General features: G+C 42.7%; 1 protein-coding gene across 1 annotated transcript in view; it reads left to right on the top strand.

The window, feature by feature from the left end:
* The window catches only part of LOC122803864 (MAP3K12 binding inhibitory protein 1), a 64,876-nt gene that overhangs the window by 5,073 nt on the left and 35,680 nt on the right, over positions 1-24,123 (top strand). The window contains exons 4-5 of the mRNA XM_044073544.1: positions 2,711-2,776; positions 13,491-13,661. Of these exons, the coding sequence (XP_043929479.1) occupies positions 2,711-2,776; positions 13,491-13,661 (237 nt within the window). The remainder of the gene's footprint in view (positions 1-2,710; positions 2,777-13,490; positions 13,662-24,123) is intronic.

Raw genomic sequence — 24,123 nt, 5'->3', positions numbered from 1 at the left:
TCACATGAAATGTGAAACATAATGCAGTTTTTTCATGTACACAGTGATTTCCATATAAGGTTTGACTCTCCTTGTTTATGAAAAACGCACAGGAGCGTGTGATACTCAGTTGTCTGTGAGTGTCTGTCTGACTTTTTTGAATGAATGCTTGGCTTTTGTTTTTTATGGCATTACTCTGGATTTCATCCTCCTCTCACCTTATATGTTGAGATTGAGAGCACTTTTTTATACTCTGCTGAAAACCAAATGATAGTCCATACTTATTGCTATTCATACAGTGTTAGAAATGTCCTGAAATATACTTTCAAGCCTCTCCATATGGCGAACAAAATCTGTAAATTAGTTGACGTAAAGTATGTGAAAGAAAATGGCTAAGATGCGTAGAAAATGGCTTAGCAGTGCATCTTACTCTGCACAGATGAGTTGAGCTGCACCGCTTCATCATTTAGTGATTCATAGTCCTGCAGATTCCCATTTACTGCACTTGTGGGAATGTGCATGGGTGGCACAGTGGCGCAGCGGATAGTGTCGCTTCACAGAAAGAGGATCCCTGGTTCGCTTATCAGCTGAGGTGCCTTGTGTGCAGAGTCTTGTGTTTGCCTGGGTTTCCTCTGTGTGCTTCAGTTTCTTCTCGCATTCCAAAGTAGGTGGATTGGATACTAAACTGGCCATTGTCTCTGTGTGTGTCTCTGTCTGTCTTTGTGTGGTGCGGGAGAACCACTGCAATAGGGCTAGCCACGTGGCAGTGTAAACCTGTTGAAGTGACACCCGACCCCATGCATAAAAATGGGAAAGGGGTTGTGGATGGATGAGAATGTGCATAACTGAACTGTTCTGAACAAATCTGTATTCATTTGAGTGTCCTACCAACCTTAGCAGGTTTTAGTGGACAGGAAAAGCTTAAATAAACCAGCTCCAAACTGTAGTTTGCAAGTCTGCCCTATCTAGCAGTCCAGTCGGCATGAACCATGCACAGACATACATCTTGCACAGTCATACTGAAATTCTTGCCCACACACCTTGTACTTGAGCACTGTGCATCCGCAAGCTCCTAATTCATACCAGCAACAGGTCACGTCAGGCAGCTGTTATCCACCACATGTAGATACACACACACACACACACACACACACACACACACACACACACACACACACACACACACACACACACACACACACACACACACACACACACTATGCACTCGCAAAACTATTGAAATACCTCCCCTGTTCTTTGTATTTTTATCTCTTCCTCCTCCTCAAACACAGACACACACATGGAACACCTCTTCATATACTGCTACATATCTGGAACAGCCTGCACTGTGTTGGAGCCACTTCACTTTCATAGATTCTCTCCCATTTATCTGCATAGGTGCACACTGTTAACTTTTAGCTGGAGGTATTGACTTGGGAGGGATTGAAGGAAGTGGGTGATTTCAACCAGACCATCCTGGGCAAGAGAGAGAGAGTACCAGCCACTGTGCAGCAAAACACCTGGTAGAGGTAAGATAGTGCAGCAGCTGGCAGTGACATGTGCACACTTGTGTCCAGCACTTTGGCCATCTGGTAGTGTTTTAGGATGTTTTAGGATTAGAACAACAAAAGAAATGAGTAAACGAGCTATCGATGACTGTTTCTCAAGCTACTGATTTTGTCCTTCTCTGAGAGTCACGTTTAAAATGAGGGCTCGGATAAGGCAGACTGCTCCTAGAAAGAGGGGCCTTCCCCCATGAGATGGTGTGCTGTGATTGCCAGCCTTGCAGGATGGAGAAAATTTTAAGTTATTTCGGACTGATGAAACTAATACAGTCAAGGTTGGGGAGGACTATAAATTTGAAGCTTAAAACAAAATTGGATTGATGGTGTTAAGATTGCCTCTAGAAAGTACTTTGTTGTACTCTGTGTCTGAATTCAGAATTGCAAAGCTGGCTTTACTTACTACATTTATTTATAGCTGTTCATCATTGGACCCATTTTTCTGTAGACTGTCAATTTTCAGAAAATTTTAATGATAGTTAATCCAATATTATGGTTTGGTCAGATGTACATGCCATTTAGGTCATTCATCTTTTTGTAAGTTTGAATTCTTTTTTCATTAGTTTTAGAATCAAAATTGGTTCTTGGTTTAACTCTGTGCAATAGCTGGAGTTGCAGTCTTACCACAGCTTAAAATTTCATTCTCTGCAGATTTCATTTTGTTGTATTTTGTAAAGTAAGTAATGTTTTACGGCTTTTCCCGGTTGGGGGTCGCCACAGCGGAACTCTGGTCTCCTCATGATTGGCAGTGGATTTTTATGGTGCCGAGTTGCCAGCCTGATGCCCGACCTTCAAGGAAAGCACACCCATTCAAGCATGCACCTACCTGCGTGTCTTTGCCATCACTCAACTGTGGGGAGGACATGCAGACTCCACGTAGAAGATGCTCCAGCCGAGAATCTAACAGGAAAACCTCTTGCTGTGAGGCGACAATGCTAACTACTGCACCACCGCGACCACATTTTGTTGTATTTTGTAATAGTTGAGTAATGCAGGTAGGACTGTGTACAGTCTCAATTCCATTTAGTAACGAAAAGGCTTAGTTGATGTGGAAGATTATGATGCTTTCGTAGTCAATGTATTGTGTTGTAGGTTTGATCATTTTTGTTAAATGCTTGTGTATAAAATTTTTGTTCCTTCATTTACTCACATTTTTACTCTTTGCTTAGAAAACAGCTGTGCCAGAACCGATGCCATTTTCACTCCATATCCAGGACATAAAAGCCATGTGAAAGGTAAAAGGAGAGTACCTTCTTAAATCAGGTTTACAAAGTGTGTGTGTGTGTGTGTGTGTGTGTGTGTGTGTGTGTGTGTGTGTGTGTGTGTGTGTGTGTGTGTGTGTGTGTTGTATACATATAATATGGGTCTACTTCAGATCACTGAAATCCCATTTCACTGACTTTCATTTCACGGAGACCAGATCACCTACAGTTCACAACGCTGACAACTCACTTCACTGAATCTCATTTCACTGACAGCTTACAATGCTAAATTTCAAAAGACAAAATGGGAAATCATAGACAAACATGCTCACAAAACTAATGACTACCTCTTTCCACAACTTAAAAACTACTTACTTATCCTCTCAACGGAAATCAGACAATATAAAACCAAACTAAGTTGGGCCTACGTCTCCACATCCCCTAACTATATATACAAACTCCAGAATTGCACTATAGTGGGGAAAAGGGCATATACCTTTTACTTGCCACAATGTACTTTACACACTGCCACTACTGCTGGGAAGTCTATAGCTTACAGTTAGTCAGTGAAATTAGATTCAGTGAAATGATTTTTCCGTATTTGGAAAATTAGGGATTTGGTCTCAGTGAAATGGGATTTCGGTGATCTGAAGTAGACCTCTCTATATATATATATATATATATATATATATATATATATATATATATATATATAATATAGTGTGTGTGTGTATATGTATATAAAGATGGCAGTATGAATCCTTGTGTTACTGGAAGATCAGGAGACCGTTCCATTACCATAGCAGGTATGTGGACTAATATTTACACACACTGTAGCAAAAGGAGGCTGCTGCACTCTGTGTGCCATCACTCAGATTATATGTTAAACTGAGGTTGCATTTGCCTCAGTTTGTCACTGAGGCTGATGAAAAAAAAAATTCTCCACCTCCATCCCACTCTACTTTGAGCTCTTTCTCCATGACTTCCATGTTCATCCATCCTTGCATCCCCTAGTGGTTACTTTCAAGGTGTTCATATAACCAATTATTTTTTTGGGTGGGTCACCGGATTCCTCAATAAGTTGACTTTGTAATAACTCAGTGTTTGCCCTGGTCATCTAAAACACTGATATTTAACAATAAAATTCATCATTACCAATAGTACACATGCCTTTAATATACTATGGAGGTCAAATCAACTAAACCGTACTTTTAAAAAGGTAAACTTGCTTTGATATTATTCTGATGTGTATCTCAACATCAATGTTCTTGTTTCAAGATAGGTGTTTAGACTTTTAAATTATTCTTTCACTTCATTATTTGCTGAAAGCTTTTGGGAACAGAAGACAGTATATCTGGTCACTGTTATAATGAGGACTCTGTATATTTGTACATATCAAGAGGTTTGTTCCATTTATTTAATGTTGTTATATTGTGGTTATTTGAAATTGTGCTTTATCAGTCATTTTCATTTCCTGCAGTGTTATCTACTCTTAAAGCAAAGATCTCACAGCCACGGACTCACCATTAAGTGTACGACCACCTCTGCTTCTAATAAAATGTTTATTCCACAAAAAGGAATGAAGACCACAATTAGTATAAACACAAACGGTTGAGCGCTATCGCCCACAAACACAGTGGGCTTCATCAGAACACTTTTGCTAAACTTAATTCGCCTTATATTTAAAATTTGGCGCCAAAAATCAATGGGGTACATAGCTTGGAAACATTTATCCATTTAAAGCATTTAAAGCAATACCTGTATAATAATCAGTATTTACTAACTCGCCCCCGACTATTGTATCCATTAAAGGCACTTCAAAAATGTATATAAAGGAGTGCGTTTCCACAAAAGAAACCATAACTCCTTCCAAAAAAACAAGAATCTAAAAATGTTATATATATATTTCTATACACCTTTCTGGACATTCCAAAATTCAAGATGCTGACTCTCCACCAGTTACTTCCTATGCTAAGCAAAGATGCCTGGTTATCAACTCTAGATTTAAAAGAGGCTTACCTGCATATCCCAATCAGGGAATCTTGCAGAAGATACCTCCGCTTCAAAGCAGGCTACTTGCATTACCAGATGTCCATCGTGTTTCACTGTTGCAGTCATGACTGTAGGGTTCTCCCCTGTCGGCAGACAGCCCTCAGTCGGCCAGAATCCCAAAGTCTGGGTCCGGCGTCGGCTGTTCAACCATGCTCCCTGACGTCAGAGCGCCAGGAGTATAAAGCTGACAGCCGACGCCATCTTCTCCAGTCTTTCTTGCCGTGCGGTGATAGCAGTTCGCAAGTGCCGGTCGGCTGACTCCTGACGAATTTTTCTATATACTTCGGTCCGAAGACTTTCTTCTCCACTCAAAGCTAAGTACCCCGTTGGGGAAACTTTTTTTCTTGCTCTACTCCGATGTCAGAAAAAGTTAATAATTGTATTTCATCTGGGAAGCAAATACCTCATAAGGATTTTCATTCTTACTGTATTCCTTGCTTAGGCCCTGACCACGACGTAGCTAGTTGTCGGTTTTGTGCTAGATTCAATCAACGTACAATTAAGCGAAGGTACGATTTTGCTTTTCATTACTTCGGTAGGCGCTTTAACTACAAAATGTCGTCTGATACGGTCCCGGCTACCGGAGTTCACAAACGTCGCAAGGATAAAGACAGGCCTCCGAGGTCCAAATCTGATGATAGCACACAAGCGGAGCCAGCTTCAGGTTCTGCTGTCGTCATTGAGGCGCTTTTGCAGCCCCTGTCGTCGGCCATTTCAGAACCGATGGCCGAAACGGACTCTCATGAGGAGCCAACCAGGCCTTTAAATATTTCTGTTGCAGGACCTTCGGACAATGCTCCTTCAGATGGGTCCGGAGCCGCTGTGCAGGTACCGGCTTCCGAAGGGGTTTTCAGGCCTACTCAGCTACTAGTAAAGTCAAAGCCAAAGACAAAGGCAAAGACTCCTTCTAAATCAAAGACTTCAACACAGGCCTCTTCTGAACCGGCTCCCAAGTCACAGAAACAGTTACTCAAGATGGCGGAGGATTTACTTACTATGATTAGGGGTTCACATCCCCCTCCTGACAAAAGGCCAAGGCAGGATGTTTATTAGGATTCCTCTGATCAGGCTTCTGTTTCCTCAGTTTCTTCTTCTGATCAGGAATATTCTTTCCCTCCTTATGAGGATTCTGATGCTGAAGAATCCATTCCTTCAGCTTCTCCCCCTGAGGATTTCTCTTTTGGGGAAACTTTGCATGAAATGAGGGAACATTTCCACTGGGAAGGACAGGAGTATTCGGAATCCAAGAAAAGACTGAGGGATTTTCTTCTTCTTCTCCAACATAGACCCCTGGCTATTCCTCCTGTTTTGGATATTGTGGATGATGCCTTTTCGGAGGCTAACTTAACCCCTGACTCTTTTCCTCCTGCTCCTGTTAAGCCTGATAGATATTACAGGGTTCCTGATTCCCATCAGTTTTATACAAGAACCCTTCTGCTGACCCTGAAACCATTTCTCAGGGTCCTAAGGAGTTAAGGCGCTTCTGCCAAAAATCCCATTCCTACTGAAAAGGATTCTCGATCCTTAGAAAGATGGGGCAAAAAGGTGTACACTTCTGCTACTTTGTCCATTAGGGCTTTAAACTGTCAGTTTCATATGCTTAAATACCAGCAATTTCTCTTGTCTGTCTTAAAACAAAAGCTTACTTCCATTTCTGCCTGTGCAGATGATAAGGAATTGCATGACTTATTGTATGCCACTGAACAGGTTGGGAAGCATGGTTTACACTGTGGATTTGATGCCTTGGAGGCTTCTTGTAGGGCTGCGGCCTCTGGCACAGTCATTAGAAGGCATGCATGGCTAAAGGAACAAAATTTACCTGAACAAGTAGAGGCTAAATTATTGGATGCTCCTGTTCAGCATAATGTTTTGTTTGGATCAAAAGCTGAAGAGGTGATTAAAAAGATGGAGGGTAAGGCGAAATCCATGCAAACAGTTAAAGATTTCTTACAAGTACAGCCACCTAGATTTAGCAGGAATTGGCCTTCAAAAAATTGGTCCTTTCCCACTTCAGACAGGCCTCAGAGGGGTAGATGTAGACGCTCCAGAGGGAGGCCTAAAACACAAGCTGCTTATAGACCAAAACAGTGGACTGTTTCCACCCCTAGGGGAGGAGAGGACAGGTCACAATCTCAAAGGAAACAAACTCAATGACTCCCTCTGTTGGGCTACAGGAACTACTTGCCTGGAAGCCCCTCTCGGAGGAAAACTCTCTCTTTTTTTATCAAAATTGGACTCAAATAACCCAAGACAAATGGGTTTTGGATGTGGTTTTAAGAGGTTACAAATTCCATTTTCATACCTTGCCGAGGCCACGCGGATGGCCAGACCTTCCAAAACATCAATGGACGGAGGCCTTAAACCAGGTGGAAGCTCTTTTGGCTATGAGTGCCATAGAACTGGTTCCTCTTTCAGAGATGGGAAAAGGTTTTTACTCGAGGCTCTTTCTAGTCCCAGTGAAGCAAAACTCATGGAGACCCATTCTGGATCTGTCGGTCTTGAACACATTTCTAGAGATTCCAAAATTCAAGATGCTTACTCTACAGCAGCTGCTTCCATTGCTGTCCAAAGATGCATGGATGGTAACTTTGGATTTAAAGGAGGCATATTTACACATTCCCATCAGGCAGGATCGCAGAAAATACCTCCGGTTCAAGGCCGGATCGAGGCACTTTCAATTCTCTGCGCTGCCCTTTGGATTGTCTACTGCGCCCAGGGTCTTCACCAAATGCCTGTCTCCAGTAGTAGCTTACTGCAGACTCAAGGGAATTCAAATTTACCCTTATCTGGACGATTGTCTAATTCAGGCAGACAGCAAGGATGTCTTACTCCAGCATCTAGAATTTGTACAGAACCTCCTCAAGTTCCTGGGATTCTCTGTAAACATAAAGTCAAATTTGACACCATCACAACAGATAACATTTCTGGGTGCACTTCTAAACACCACAACCCAGATGGCATTTCTGACATCCGAAAAACAATTACAGCTAGCTTCAACTTTCAAAACCTTGGCAACTCTAACTCAACTATCTGAAAGGAAATTCCTGCAGGCTTTGGGTTACATGGCCTCCTGCATCCTTCTCGTACCATATGCAAGACTACACATGAGGAAAATACAGTGGTACCTAAAAAGTGTATGGTCTCAGCATTGCCACAGTTTAGACATACTGATCTCCGTCCTTCCTTGTCTTCAAAAGGAATTTCTTTGGTGGTCCAGGGCATGTGCTCTAAACAAAGGGAAACCCTTTCGTCTGCCTCCTGCCACTCAGATTCTAACCACGGACGCCTCGGATTATGCTTGGGGAGCCCATTTTCAGGGCAATTGTCTGCAGGGCCTTTGGACAAAGGATCAGAAGAACCTGCATATCAACTTAAAGGAAGTGTTAGCCATTCAGAAAGCTCTATTGGCCTTCAGGAATCTTTTACAACCAGGACAACTACTAATTCGGACAGACAACACCACAGTTATGTGGTACATAAACAAGCAAGGGGGATCTCATTCCTACCCCCTTTGCAGACTAGCCATGGATCTATGGAACACAGCTCTAGCTTGCAATCTGGATCTTCAAGCTCAGTTTCTACCAGGGAAACAAAACTTCCTGGCAGACAGTCTGAGCAGAAACCATTCGGATCCACACGAGTGGATGCTAGACATCAAAATATTCAGGATGATAACAGCAGTCTGGGGATGTCCTCACATAGACCTCTTTGCATCCCATCTCAATCATCAATTACAGAATTTTTGCACCAGGACTTTCCACAGAGAAGCTTGGAAAGTGGATGCCTTGTCATTCAGTTGGAGGAACCTCTCGGGATATGCCTTTCCGCCTCTTCCTCTTCTTCCACGGGTTTTATTGAAGATAAAACAGGACAAGCCCAAGATGATAATCTTGCTGGCTCCAAATTGGCCTCGACAGTTTTGGTATCCAACTCTAAAATAACCTATGCCTGGAGCCCCCTTGGGTTTTACCTCCGTCTCCGAACCTTCTGTCCCAGTATCAGGGTCAGGTTCTACACTCTCATGTCAGAAATCTCAGCCTGGCAACCTGGTTAATCCAGGGCCTTTGATTTCTTCTTTATTGCCCAAGCAGGTTATGGATGTCATTTTAGAAGCCAGACGTCCTAGCACTAGAAAATCTTATGCAGGAAAATGGAAAAGATTTTGTTCCTGGATGCAGGCTCAGGATTCTGATCCTCTTCTTCCTAACATTACTTTAATTTTACTTTACTTGACAGATCTCTTACATAAGGGTCTCTCTTTCTCTTCCATTAAGATACATGCCTCTGCTATTTCTGCTCATTATAATACAGACCCTCCCATTTTTTCCCACCAGCTCATGAGACAGTTTCTCAGAGGAGCTAAGAACTTAAGACCTCCTAGATCTCCTCCCATTCCTGCTTGGGATCTCAACTATGTTTTGGAAAAACTAACCTTGCCTCCTTTTGAGCCTGCTGCCTCTTCTGACATCAAGTTTTTATCTTGGAAGACAGCTATCCTGTTAGCCCTAACCTCTGCCAGGAGAGTTTCAGAGTTACAAGCTCTTATGGCTGTGGAACCTTATATTATTTTTCATCAAGACAGGGTATCTTTGAGGACTAATCCTACCTTCATGCCTAAGGTGGTTTCCTAAGTGGCTTTAAATCAAACTATCCATTTGCCAACCTTTTTCCCCACTCCTCAAAATAAAGGGGAAAGGATCTTACATTCCTTGGGTGTACACAGACAACTACGTTTTTGCCTGAACAGAACCAAGGACATCAGAAAATCAGAACAATTGTTTGTTTCTTATGCTTCAAGTTCCCAAGGTAAAGCCATTTCAAAACAGACCATTTCTAAATGGATTGCTCATGGAATCAGATTTTGTTATTCTCACCATGGAAAGCAAATCCCAGGGAGTATACGGACTCATTCCACCAGAGCTGCTGCCACTTCTGCGGCCTTCCTCAGGGGAGTTCCTACCAAGGACATTTTGGAAGCTGCAACTTGGAGTTCAGTGCATACTTTTTCTAAGCACTACAATCTACCTCTCTACTCTAAGTCTAGGGCAGGCTTTGCCTCTGCAGTCTTGCAGGGCCTTTTAGCCGCCTCGTCTTTATGACCAACTCCCTTTCTTTCAGCTTTGGGATTCTACCCTACAGTCATGACTGCAACAGTGAAACACGATGAACATAGTACAGTTGTGTACACCTACCATAAATGTAGATGTTCGAGTGTCTTCACTGTTGCAGTCTGGGTTTCCCTCCCTCCTGTCCCCTCTTATTTTTACTTTTGTGTATTTCCTTTTTTCACCATTCTTCTGAGGTGTATTTGCAAAGGTTATGGGACCTTTTTCATTTTGGGACTCCTGACATCTGGGGCAAGAAAAACTGGAGAAGATGGCGTCGGCTGTCAGCTTTATACTCCTGGCACTCTGACGTCAGGGAGCATGGTTGAACAGCCGACGCCGGACCCAGACTTTGGGATTCTGGCCGACCGAGGGCTGCCTGCCGGCAGGGGAGAACCCTACAGTCATGACTGCAACAGTGAAGACACTCTAACATCTACATTTATGGTAGGTGTACACAACTGTACTTTCTCTGCACTGCCCTTTGGCTTATCTACTGCACCCAGGGTCTTTACAAAGTGCCTGGCTCCAGTAATTGCTTTTTGCAGGCAAAGAAATATTCAAATATGTCCATACCTGGACGATTGTCTAATTTAAGCAAAAAAACAAGGACACTCTTCTAAAACATCTGACGTTTGTAAAAAAGGTTCTAACTTTTCTAGGGTACACTTTTTAAACGAAAAGAAACCACAACTGGTACGCTCTCAAAAAAATTACATTCCTGGGTGCAAGCTTGAATACAACTGCCCAGATGGCTTTCCTTACGTTATTGAAGCAAATTCATTTAGTGACTACTTCAAACAGATGGCCACAAAAACCCTGCTTTCCGCAGGACAAATACTGCAAGCCTTGGGGTTCATGGCCTCCTGCATTCTTCTGATTCCATATGCAAGACTGCATATGAGGAAACTTCAGTGGTATGGAGTCAGCATTGTCACAGCCTGGAAACGATGATTCCTATCATACCTTGCCTGCAATTAGAGTTCCTATGGTGGGCAGAGGCCTGCCACCAAAACAAGGGACTGCCATTCACACTACCCCCTGCCGCCCAAACCCTAACTACAGACTCATCAGACTATGCTTGGGGTCACATCTGGCAGGGAAGTGCATTCAGGGCAAATGGACCCCAGTTCAAATGCACCTTCATATCAACAAAAAGAAATGCTAGCTGTACAGAATGCACTGACAGCCATCAAGGACTACCTTCGTCCAGGACAATTAATGATCAAGACAACCAACACCACGGTTATGTGGTACATAAACAAGCAGAGGGGTACACAAAGCAGGGGGATATGCACTCCTACCCCCTCTGCAGACTAGCGATGGCATTGTGGAGCATGTCCTTGACCTATCAAATACAACTACAAGCTCAATTCCTGCCAGGAAAGCTGAATACTCTGGCAGACGAACTAAGCAGAAATCTCATGGACCCACATGAATGGAAACTGGAACCACGGATTTTCAACATGTTGACACGCAAATGGAGGAGCCCAGACATTGATCTCTTTGCCTCACCCCAGAACTTTCAGTTGGACAAATTGTGCAGAAGAACTCATCACAAAAAACCTGGAAAGGGGATGCTCTATCCTTCAGCTGGAAAAACCTATCACCCTATGGCTTTCCCCCTCTGCCTCTGCTCTCCAAAGTTCTGATAAAAGTCAAACGGGACAAACCAAAGATGATTTTGATTGCTCCAGACTGGCCTCGCCACCACTGGTACCCACTCCTGCGCAATGTGTCACTCCTTCCACCGTGGCACCTGCCTCAGGCACCTTACTTACTGTCTCAGCATAACAACCAAATTCTGCACACTCAGCTCTAAACTTTGAATCTTGCAGCATGGCTAATCACCTAAATTCACCCTTAGCATCCCTCAGCAAACCTGTGATGGATGTCATTTTGGAGGCAAGAAGGCCTAGTACTAGAAAATCTTATACTGACAAATGGAAAAGATTCTGTTCCTGGAATCAATCACAAGGATAAGCACAGCAGTGCCCAGTATTCCTCAGATTTTACAATACTTAACTGAGATGCCTCACAAGGGCCTGTCCTTTTCTTCCATAAAAATCCATGCCTCAGCCATTTCGGCTCATTACAACACAGAACCTCCCCTCTTCTCTCATCCTTAGCTAAAGTAGTATCTCAGAGGGGCCAAAAACATAAGACCACTCAGGAGAGCTCCAACCCCTGCCTGGGACCTCAATTTTGTATTGGAAAAACTCACTCTCGCTCCTTTCGAGCCAGCTGCTACTGCAGTCTTAACATTTCTCTCCTGGAAAACAGCTTTCCTTTTAGCAGTCACTTCAACTAGAAGGGTTTCCGAATTACAGAGCTGAAAATCCCTGCCAAGATACCACTAAAGACTAAAGCCACAATGCCTTACTACCTAAATTAATGTAAACACTACTGTATTTCCATGGTAAATGCATCAGAAGTATTCTTATTGTCTAGAAAGACAATTTGGCAACTAGTTTTTGCAGATGGAACACCTCTCATTGAAAATTAACAAATATAGTAGTGAAAGCCCAATATAAATAAGAAGCAGCTTCACTAAAGAGGAAAGTGGGTTTGATTACCTACAGTGCTTTGCAGATGTATTGCTCAGTGCCTACTATAACATCATTTTGTGGGTGTGGGTGTAGAGAAACTGAGTAAATAGTAAAACTAAAATATCAAACCGCACACTATAATCTTCATTGCTTGCAAAATTACTTGCCTTCCCTCAGCAAGCACATTTAGATTTCTCATCCTGATCATAATTCCTTTGAGAGCATTGCGTATCATACAGTATAGCATATAAATTTCAGAACCATGGTGCAGTCTGAGCACTGCAGTAAGAAGTCATTAAACCAGGCATAATACTGGTTGTGATGTAAGTGTGTCTGTCTGTGTGTGTATTTTGAGTTTGACACTTGATCAAATATTGTCTCACTGAGCTTCCCATGCTGTCATGAAGAGATGGATGTTTTTTTTTTTTTTTTTTTTTTTGTTACACTAGGCAATATCTGTACCCTAATACACTGTTAGAGAGAATTTGTTCTCCAAAAGTTATCGGTGTATGATTCACCCATTATCTAACACGGGAATAATCTACTGCTGCCTTACTAACGGATAAAATTTCTGACATCTCTGAATTCTTGCAGTAGTTTCTGTGGGTGTATGATAAAAGCTGTAGCTTCCTTACTCACTAATTCATTGTGACAAGGAGTATTTTTAAATGTCATTTGCAAAGCATAATGGTGCTTCATGTACTGCATTTGTTAATAAATGTAATGAGTATCAACTTGGATCTTTTATCAGTTGTCTCTAATGCACTCATTTTACTCCGTTTGTCTGCTTGCTATTGTGTACGCTTTTTTCACTGTCTGCCATTGCTGGTTCAACTGATATATTAATCACTGTGTTAGCAGACTGTCAAAGGTATGTAAACAATCAACAGTATCAGAGTTTTGGCTTAAAAAGGTCCTTAGACCATCCCAGTAAACTGGTTTAATAATCATCATCTGTATAGTCTACTACTTTATTAAATGCATTTTAATATTGACTTTTTTGTTGCTGTTAATTTTTCTAATAAAACTTCTTAATTGTAGTTTCTAGGGTAGTTAACAGCTATGGCCCTCAGACAAGAACACTTGGTACTGGACATCCTCGCCAGAAGACACGTAATATAGTGCCCGAGTGTGGTAACCAAGCTGTGGAAGAGAGACTTCAGAATATGGAAGCCCACTTAAAGTTGTTTTCAGGTTCTAATACTTTCCAGAGTTAGTTTTGCTCTTATCTTACAGTTTTAAAATAAATTACTAGATCTAGTTATAAGCTACTACTATTGCATACTAGCAGAAAACATACTGAGAACATGGATTTTAGTGGTATTTGTTTGTTTTCTTAACTTGAGTATTCTGCTCTATCATGTCGGGGCTTGTATCTTTCATATGCCTCAACTCTTGCTTGTCCTCCTTGGTGGATTGTGGAGTGGAAAAACTTGCCGCCTTTCCATAGTCAGGCTGAAGATGCTGGTTAGCACACTTGTTTACATTTGTTACAGTGGGAGACTGTGTCTTAATGCAGTTTTGACAAGGCAGACTCTGTACCTATGACAGTAGGCCCTGATATTTTCTTAAATAAGATGGCATAGCTGAGGCTGTCATTCTTTAATGATCAGTTCTAGAAGTCTGGATGCCTATTAATTGTTAGGGGTAGGATGTTATTTTCTATCAACATTCACAGTTTATGCCATGGTCTGTCATCCTGAAGAGTAAATGGGCATTCAAGCTAGAGGACCTTTAGGAACCCCACAGTCCTTCCTCTTCTTGTAAGCAAGCATGACCAGCCTTCAAGTAGAGAAAGTCCCCTCGTTTGTGTGAAGAGGGCCTTAAGTGTCTGACACTACTGCCCCACACCCCATGTTGCCGCTAGGTGTCCCAGAAGGATGACCCACTGATCTAGCAGTTGCAGTCCTCAGTATTGTCTAGCGCTCTGTCTGAGGGAAAGCTCCAAGTTTGCGTTCATGAATGCCACTGAGTATTCAGCATGGTCAGAGAAGCCCATATCTGAAAGAGCTGTTGTCTTAAAAAGGCTTCAGAAAAAAACGTATTCTCATCAGTTTTTTTGCGGTCAGGTTAATACTGTTCTCCACAAAGGAACTGTAGATGCAGTCTTTTCACAGTTGGGAAATGTTTCTTCTTGTACCTCCTGTGTCATGAAAGGGACAAAATGTTCCTTCCCCACCAGAGTGTCTTTGACTTCATTGAGCATATCTGTCAGATTTTGGATGATGACTTTCCATATGGTTGTGCCTGTGCTACTGTAGGGTGCCTGGCTGATGCCACTGGACATGATGGGTGTCTTTTTACACATTGTTGTCAGAGGTATGCATGAAGGTTCCTTTAGTTTGCTGTTTTACAAATGGCTGCTTTTGGTCTCTTGCACCTGTTATTACCATGATGCTGGCTGTAGTGGTGGAGGTGTCGAAGAAGGGCTTCCATGATGAATTTCTCTGCCTTCCTGCATGACTAATTCCTGAAAGGCTTTGCTGAGGCGTTCTTTGTGTGGCATTCCTGGAGTGGGAGCTCCCATGGCTGCATTCCTGTGGTGATTATTAAACTGAGAATTATTTTTTTTCTCTTAAGGGGTTCCTTAATTGATACAGCTCTGGATAGTCTTCCCTGTCTACACTTTCTGTTGACGAGGGCTTAAGAAATCATGACTTGCAGCCCTGAGGGACGACGCAGAATAAAGTCCCGGATCCAGACTATCTTGTCTATCCTGGGTTTGAGTCACCATGAATTTCACAGTCCTGAGTATGTTTGTTATAGTAGACTGTTTAGTGTCAGTGATACAGAGAGATTTAACATTTACATCATTGTTGCAGTAGCTTAGGTTATTGCAACAGACATCTGAATGCAGTAGCCTAAACTGTCTGGGTTCTAACCCTTGCCACTGCCCAGCTTTCAAAGCTTTAGGGTGCCTTCATGCTCTCTGTCAGAAATACAAGAGAAGCTCCGTGTAGACAGTAGAGTGCTAAATACTTTGAATCTTTCTTCTACCAAAGAACATTCCTTTGGTGAGCACTGTGGGACTGTCAGTCTGCTAGTGATCCTTCAAGGCTGTGCACATTTGATGTTCATCGTGTTTCACTGCTGCAGTCATTACACTTTGGGTTATCCTGCCGTCAGGTGGTCCCGCAGTCGGCCAGAGTTCCAAAGTCTTGGTCCGGCATCAGTTGCTGTTGCTTCTTCCCTGATGTCAGTGTGCCAGGGGTGTTTAAGATGCAGCCGACGCCATTTTCTTCAGTCTTTCTTGCCGCGCGTTGCCCGAAGCAAAAGCAGTTTGCAAGTGTCGGTCGGCCGACTCCTGAGATTTTCAAATTCGAATTTCAGAACCGAAGTCTTCAATAAAGCTAAGTACCCCATTGGGGAAACTTTTTCTTGCCTCAGACCGATGTCAGTAAAAGTTAATAATTGCATTTCTTGTGGGAAGCAAATACCTCATAAGGATTTTCATTCTTACTGTATTCCATGCCTAGGCCCAGACCACGACTTCACTAGTCGGTTTTGTGCTAGATTTAACAAGCGCACTATTAAACATCGGCTTGATTTTGCTTGCCATTATTTTGGCCGAAGGTTCAATTATACCATGCCGTTGGAACAACCAACGACCGGAATACACAGAAAACGCAAAGACAAAGATAAGGACAGGCATCCGAGGTCCAAAACTGACGATGAAGCTTCTTCTAGGCCGTTCACTGGTTCTCAGTGAGGCGCATTCGCAGCCCCTGACACCCGCTACCTCAGAGCCACAGGCCGCCTCTGACTCCCACGTGGAGATTTCTAGACCTCTGAAAACTCAAGATATTGGGCCTACGGAAATTAACCCCTCAGATGGGTCCCGAACCGCTCAGCAGGCATCAGCTTCTGAGGGCGTTTTCAGACCTTCACAGCTTACCATCAAAACAACAACCAAGTCTAAAACTCCATTAAAGACAAAGAAACAAGTACATCATTCACCTGGACAGGCATCCATGCCTAAAAAAACAGATGCTCAAAATGGCCGAAGACCTAATTACTCTGATCAGGGGTTCCCATCCCCCTCCTGATAAAAAGCCTAGGCAGGATACAGACTATGATTCCTCTGACCAGGTCTCCATTTCTTCTGATTCCTCTTCAGACCGGGGATACTCCCCCTATGAGGACTCTGATGCTGAAGAATCTATCCCTTCAGCCTCTCCTCCTGAGGATTACTCTTTTGGGGAAACTTTACATACCATGAGGGAGCATTTCCATTGGGAGAGCCATGATTATTCAGAATCCAAGAAAAGGCTCAGAGATTTTCTTTTATTGCCTCAGCACAGGTCCCTTGCTATTCCGCCTGTGTTAGATATTGTGGATGATGTGTTCTCTGAATCCAATTTAACCCCTGATTCTTTGCCCCCAGCACCAGTCAAGCCAGATAGGTACAACAGAGTCCCTGACTCTCACAAATTTCTTTATAAAAACCCTGCTGCTGACCCAGAAACTATTTCCCAGGGTCCCAAAGGGGTAAAGGCTTCCACTGCTAAAAATCCAGTTCCCTCTGACAGGGATTCAAGAGCATTAGATAGACGGGGGAAGAAAGTTTACACTTCTGCAACTTTAGCAGTAAGGGCTTTAAATTGCCAGTTCCACATGCTTAAATACCAACAATATTTAATGCCTCTATTAAAACAGAAAATGCTTACAAGCTCAGAAAGTCCTGACTACAAGGAGATGCAGGATTTATTGCATGCAGCTGAACAAGTGGGAAAACATACTCTGCAATGTGGTTTTGATTCATTAGAGGCTTCTTGTAGAGCCGCAGTTACAGGATCTGTGATTCGAAGGCATGCTTGGTTAAAAGAACAAGGTTTACCTGATCATGTTAAGGCAAAATTATTGGATGCTCCTTTACAGCATGATATCTTGTTTGGTGTTAAGGCAGAAGAGGTATTAAAGAAAATGGAGGATAAGGCAAAATCAATGCAAACAGTGAAGGATTTCTTACAGGTGCAGCCACCTCTATTTAGCAGAAATTGGCCTTCTAAAAATTGGTCCTTTCCAGTGTCAGACAGACCACAATGAGGCAGATACAGACGTCCAAGAGGCAGATCTCAGCCCCAAGGCTCTTACAGACCATGGCAGCGGGGTGCTTCTACCCCAAAAGGAGGATGACAAGTCACAACCTTATAGGAAACGGTCCCAATGACTTCCCCCTTCACATGCCAAGCACTTACCTTTTGGCAACTCCCTTAGGGGGAAAACTAGCTATTTTTTTCACAAAATTGGCATATAATCACCCAAGACAAATGGGTTCTGGATATTGTCTCTCAAGGTTACAGGTTCCACTTTCACACTCTACCAAGGCCAAAAGTATGCCAGACCTGCCACAAAATCAATAGGCAGAGGCACAAAAACAAATTACAGCCCTCATGGACATGAGAGCTATTCAAAAAGTGCCACAACAGGAACAAGGACAAGGATTTTACTCAAGACTTTTCTTGGTCCCCAGAAAGGACAAAGCCTGGAGACCCATACTGGACCTATCTACTCTAAATACTTACCTGGATGTTCCGAAATTCAAAATGTTGATACAATAGCAACTTCTTCCCATGCTGGGCAAGAAGGCTTGGCTTGTTACTTTGGACCTCAAAGAGGCATACCTGCATGTCTCAATCAGACAGAATTGCAGAAGATACCTCAGATTCATAGCTGGCATAATGCATTACCAATTCTCTGCACTGCCCTTTGGCTTATCTACTGCGCCCAGGGTCTTCACAACAATGCCTGGCACCAGTAATTGCATTTTGCAGACAAAAAGGAATTCAAATATATCCCTACTTGGACGACTGTCTTATTCAAGCAGAGAGCAAGGACATTCTTCTAAATCATCTGGTGTTTGTAAAAAGATTGCTAATTTGCTAGGGTACACGAAAAGAAGTCAAAACTAGTGCCCTCGCAAGAGATAATATTCTTGGGTGCCAGCTTAAATACAGCGGCCCAGATGGCTTATCTCACGCCAGACAAACAAAGGCAACTGACTCAGTACTTTCAATTGATGGCAACAAAAGCCCAACTCCCTGCAAGAAAAAATTCTGCAGGCCTTGGGGTTCATGGTGTCCTGCATGCTACTAATACCATATGCCAGACTGCATATGAGGAAATTACAATGGTACCTAAAAAGTGTTTGGACAGTAATACCACTTATTCCCTGCCTACAACAGGAGTTTCGATGGTGGGCACAGGCATGTCACCACAACAAGGGACAGCCTTTCACTTTACCCACAGCCAGGCAGACACTAACAACAGATGCTTCGGATTACGCCTGGGGAGCACACATGGCAGGAAAATGTATTCAGGGCAAGTGGGCCGCAGACTAAATGCATCTTCACATCAATCAAAAAGAGATGCTAGCTGTACAAAATGCCCTAACTGCTTTCAAGAACCTTCTGCATCCAGGACAACGATTACTAAAGACGGACAGCACCACAGTTATGTGGTACATAAACAAGCAAGGGGGCACTCATTCCTATCCCCTCTGCAGACAAGCCATGACTTTGTGGAACACAACACTGACCTACCAAGTTCATCTACAAGCACAAATCCTGCCAGGAAAGAAAAATACTCTGGCAGACGACTTAAGCAGAAACATCATGGATCCTCACGAGTGGAAATCAAGTCCACAAGTATTCAGCATGATAACACAAAAATGGGGGTGCCCAGACATAGAACTTTTTGCCTCCCCTCTGAACTGCCAACTACAGAAATTCTGCACAAGGACTTACCACACACAAGCATGGAAAGTGGATGCTCTCTCGTTCAGCTGGAAAACCCTAAAATTTTATGCCTTCCCACCACTGCCTCTCCTTTCAAAGGTACTCCTAAAAGCCAGACAAGAAAGGCCAAAAATGGTCCTGATTGCCCCAGACTGGCCACGCCAGCACTGGTACCCAATCTTAAAGAACTTGGCTCAAGGCCCACCATGGATTTTACCTCAAATTCCTCATCTTCTGACTCAACAAAACAATCAGATCCTGCACAGCCAGCTCAAAACCTTAAACCTGGCTGCATGGCAGATTACTTAGCCGAGCAGCCAACACCTCTCTCTAAAGCTGTTATGGCTGTCATTTTGGAGGCCAGGAGGCCCAGCACCAGGAAATCCTATTCAGAAAAGTGGAAGAGATTCTGTGCCTGGAACCAGGCTCAAAGCTTTGACCCTCTTGTTCCAAATATTCCTCGGATATTACAATACTTAACTGAGATGCTGGACAAAGGCATATCCTTTTCATCCATTAAGATACGCCTCTGCCATCTCAGCTCATTACAACACGGATCCTCCTATTTTCCCTCATCCATTACTAAAACAGTACCTCAGAGGGGCTAAAAACATAAAACCACCCCAGAGAGCACCAACACCAACTTGGGACCTCAACTTTGTCTTGGAAAAACTAACTTTACCTCCTTTTGAGCCAGCCAATTCAGCAGAATTAAAATGGGTCATAGAAAACTGCTCTGCTTCTGGCAATAACCTCAGCACGAAGAGTCTCACAGTTACAGGCACTAATGGCAGTGGAATCTTTCATCATTTTTCATCAGGACAGGGTTTCTTTGTGAACAAACCCTACATTTATGCCAAAGGTGGTATCCAGTGTGGCTCTTAACCAAACTATTCACTTGCCAACATTTTATCCAAATCCCCAGAATAAAGGGGAGAGACTTCTGCACTCATTGGACTTACACAGGCAGTTACACTTCTACTTGGACAAAACAAAAGCTTTCAGGAAAACTGAGCAATTGTTTGTAGCTTATGCTGCAGGATCACAGGGAAAGGCTATTTCAAAGCAGACCATTTCAAAGTGGATAGGACACTGTATCTGTTTCTGCTACACACAGCATGGAAAAACTGTACCTAGCAACATTAGACCACATTCCACCAGGGCAACAGCCACTTCAACTGCCTACCTTAGAGGAGTACCTACCGAGGATATTTTGGAAGCTGCAACTTGGAGTTCAGTGCATACCTTTACCAAGCATTACCACTTGCCTCTTTACTCTAAATCCAGAGCTAGCTTTGCCACTGCAGTGCTGCAGGGCCTCATAGCCACCCCAAATCCTTTATAGACCCAGCCACCCAACCTCAGCTTTGGGATTCAACCCAAGTGAATTGACTGCAGCAGTGAAACACGATGAACATAGTACAGTTTTGTACCTACCATAAATGTAGATGTTCGAGTGTATTCACTGCTGCAATCCAGGTTACCCTCCCTCCATCCCCACTTTCTTAGCTGGGGCTTATCTATACCCTTCTACCCTATACAACCTATGTGGTATATTTGCTTGTAACTGAAGGTGTTGTTTTTATTTTTTATGTATGTTTTATTAGCAGTATGTATTGCCTACCTATTTGGGGGCACCTGACATCTGGGGCAAGAAAAACTGAAGAAAATGGCATTGGCTGCATCTTATATACCCCTGGCGCACTGACGTCAGGGAAGAAGCAACAGCAACCGACGCCAGACCAAGACTTTGCAACTCTGGCCAACTGCGGGACCGCCTGACGGCAGGATAACCCAAGTGTAATGACTGCAGCAGTGAATACACTCGGACATTTACATTTATGGTAGGTACAAAACTGTACTTTTCTTGTTGGAAAAAACCTTCCACTTAAATTTTCTGAGGAAAACTTAGTTTTTCTGATTAAAATGTTGTGTTTTGCTAAGAAAGTCTATTTGTGTGACAATCGTTGCATTTCTAAGGGAGTATAAATATTTCTGTGAACTTTGTATATAATGGAGAAAAGGTAGGGGTAGAACCTGTGCAAATGTAGTCAAACAGTAAAAATAAAACAAGTAACTTCCCAAGAAAACGGACAAACGATGTTGGGAAGCAAGAACTGTTATTAAATGCATTTCTTGCTTTCCAGTGTTTTGTCCATGTTTTTTGGTTCTTTATTCCACTTATCTTTGTATGTAAAGAAAAATAAATGACACTATTTTCTTTTGTGTATTTGGGGTACGGTATTGTGCTTTTGGAGGGACTGTCATGGGTTTACTCACCTCAGTCCTACTTGTTCTGTACTTTACCGACTCATCCAGTCTCCACTATCCCCTTTAAAGATTTTATTTACTGCTAACCTATGGAGTAGCTACTAGGCTAAATGGTTTTGCCTTCCTTGGTCTACAAAAATAAATTTATTAGGGAGTCTTTAGATATTGCACTCATTCCTGTTTTGCGTCAGCCACTGACATGGTTGCTCTTGGTTCCTCATTCCACTTATCTTTACACCCCCAGTCCCTGTGGTGTAGCATCTGCAGATGACGTGGACCAGAGGAACGCCTTGTCCTCTGTGGTTGTAGGGATGCCATTAAAGGGCAAGGAAAAAGGCAAAGGGCAGGTTAAGGTTCTTCAAGATAGGGAACCTGAATCAGGGATGAATGTGCTTTTCCATGCTTCTCTTGGCAAGACTCCACATGAGGAAAGATCATAGGCTTAAAATCTGTAAGCTACCAGAAAAGACCAAAAGTACTGTCCCTCTTTTCTGTGTCTTATAAGATTCTCGTAGGAGACCTATTCCTCACTTTCTGAGCAATCAGGGACCTAGTAGTCCAGTATCTCTTGTACCTTCATAATGCAAAACAATCCAACAAGTACCTGCGCATAAGATATAAGCCTGCTTCAGCAGATCAGTAAAACCAGGTGAAGGTACAGATTTATTACTCTGTATCTCCCTTGACTCTAGTATAGACTTCCCCTGTATATAAAGCAGGGTGTTATACTACCTTCCTTCAAGTGCAACCTGGATAATTGGATGAGTATTCATAAATTCATCCCTGACATGACTGGCATAGCCCTCCTGGAGAAAGGAGGTACAGTCTAGTGTGAAAACTGGCTAGGTATAATGGTCCCAAGACTCTGTGGCCTTCAACTTCATATGATTCTCATGAAGAGTATTTTTGTGTTCTGTCCTTATTCAGACAGAGAGACATCCATCTTGCTGTATTTAAATGACCATAAGAGCACATGGCCAGTCTCTTTGCTGGGGTATGATGCTCGTCTGACAGTGCATGTTAAACTGGAAAACTATTCACAGGACTTCACATTCACAGGGCAGTGAATAGGCTGCTAAACTCTGAGATGCAGAGGTTGTGCTCAGTCTGGGTCCTCCAAAAGTGGAACATTCTGGAGAACAACTTGTACCCACCCATGATGGTGTGGCTATCCCCATCACAGATGTTATAGAAGTTGTTCAGATGTTTTAGTCTTATGAGGCCTGTGCATTCAAATAGAAGTGGTTCTCTGCTTCAGAGAAAGGTACCTTCTACCACCTAAGTGAGTTTGCAGGTGATCCCGATCTGTTTATAGACTCTTTTAGTGTTCATTACCTCTACTAGTAGTATCTTAAAGATTTTCTCTCCCCTACACACAATGGGCAGATTCCATTGTCTGTAGGGGAAGACAAGCTCAAGTGTCTGCCAAGACAAACCCAGGTTTCTTCAGATGATGTTTCCAGGATATCTTTGATTAGTCTCTCTACTTCCTGTTTTTGTTTTTGCAGGTGTAGAGAAAAGGGGGGAGGGGACAAGAGATTTACAACCTGGATCTCTAGTCATCTCTGAAATTATTCAAACTTGGTGTTCTCCTTTAGTCTAAGGAAAGAATAGTTCACAGATGCCAAGCAGACATTTTTCCTAGTGAAGTGCCAGCTGCATTCCTTTGCCAATAGGCGATAAACTGCCCACTGGCACATGTTTGGGTCGAAACCCACTCCAGTAGAAGAATGACTGCCTTCACTACTTGCTTCAGAAACATTTCCATTGCAGAAATTTGTACATGACCACTTGGTCTTCACTCCACACCTTCACAAAGCATTCCTGTCTTGACGAAGAGTCTGGGATTTGTGACTTTTGTAAAACAGTATGGCTCAGCTTTTTGCTTCTTTCATTCATTTCTTTTATCTTCTTCCACCATAGTGGTTACTGCTTGTAATTCACACTGACCAAGGACCCATCAGGAAGAGTCCTCAATTTCAGAAATTATTAATTTGTGATGGATTCCTCCTTTATATGTTGCTGGTACCTTCCCTTGTGAATAGACAAAACAGCAGTCTCAAGACAACAAAGGCTAAGTCAGGCACGTGTATCTTTGCATACATACAGAGACTTTAATAAGTAGCATTTTTCACATCTTGCAAGGATTGCATCTGTCTTCCTCTGTTAATGTACTACAATCCTCGCACAGTGCAGTTCCTCAGAGATGCCAAGTTGTGCTACAGTACATAGTATACATGCAGTCTGTGTGTGTGTATTTAATGTAGTTGTTAAACCCTTGGGTCATGAAGAGTTGGATCTGATTTAATACAACAAGCCTGTCCTTTGAAATTGTTCTTTTAACTTCTTGCAATTTTGTATGCATTACTTCAGTAATGCTGTCTGTTTTTTCATCCTTTGCTTCCCCCTTTTTTCCTTTGTTCTTTCCAGAATCGGTGCCTTTTCTAGTGACTCCTATTATTTATGTGGCCAAAGTATGAATTTTAAGTTTACTGTCAGACCATTCAGTCAGCAGCTTGAGTTTATTTCCTTAAGTATTGACTGATTTGATCTTGCAGTCCTAGTTTTCAAACATTTTGTCCAATAGCACTGTTCACATCAGCTTTCCAGTGCGCAGTGTTATAGTCCAACTTTCACAGCTAGGTTGCATTGCAGTGCTATGTAAG

The sequence above is a fragment of the Protopterus annectens genome, chromosome 6.part0 (assembly GCF_019279795.1).
Source record: "Protopterus annectens isolate FY-2018-M chromosome 6.part0, PAN1.0, whole genome shotgun sequence".
Classification (NCBI taxonomy): domain Eukaryota; kingdom Metazoa; phylum Chordata; order Ceratodontiformes; family Protopteridae; genus Protopterus; species Protopterus annectens.
This window is presented reverse-complemented; position numbering and strand designations above follow the sequence as displayed.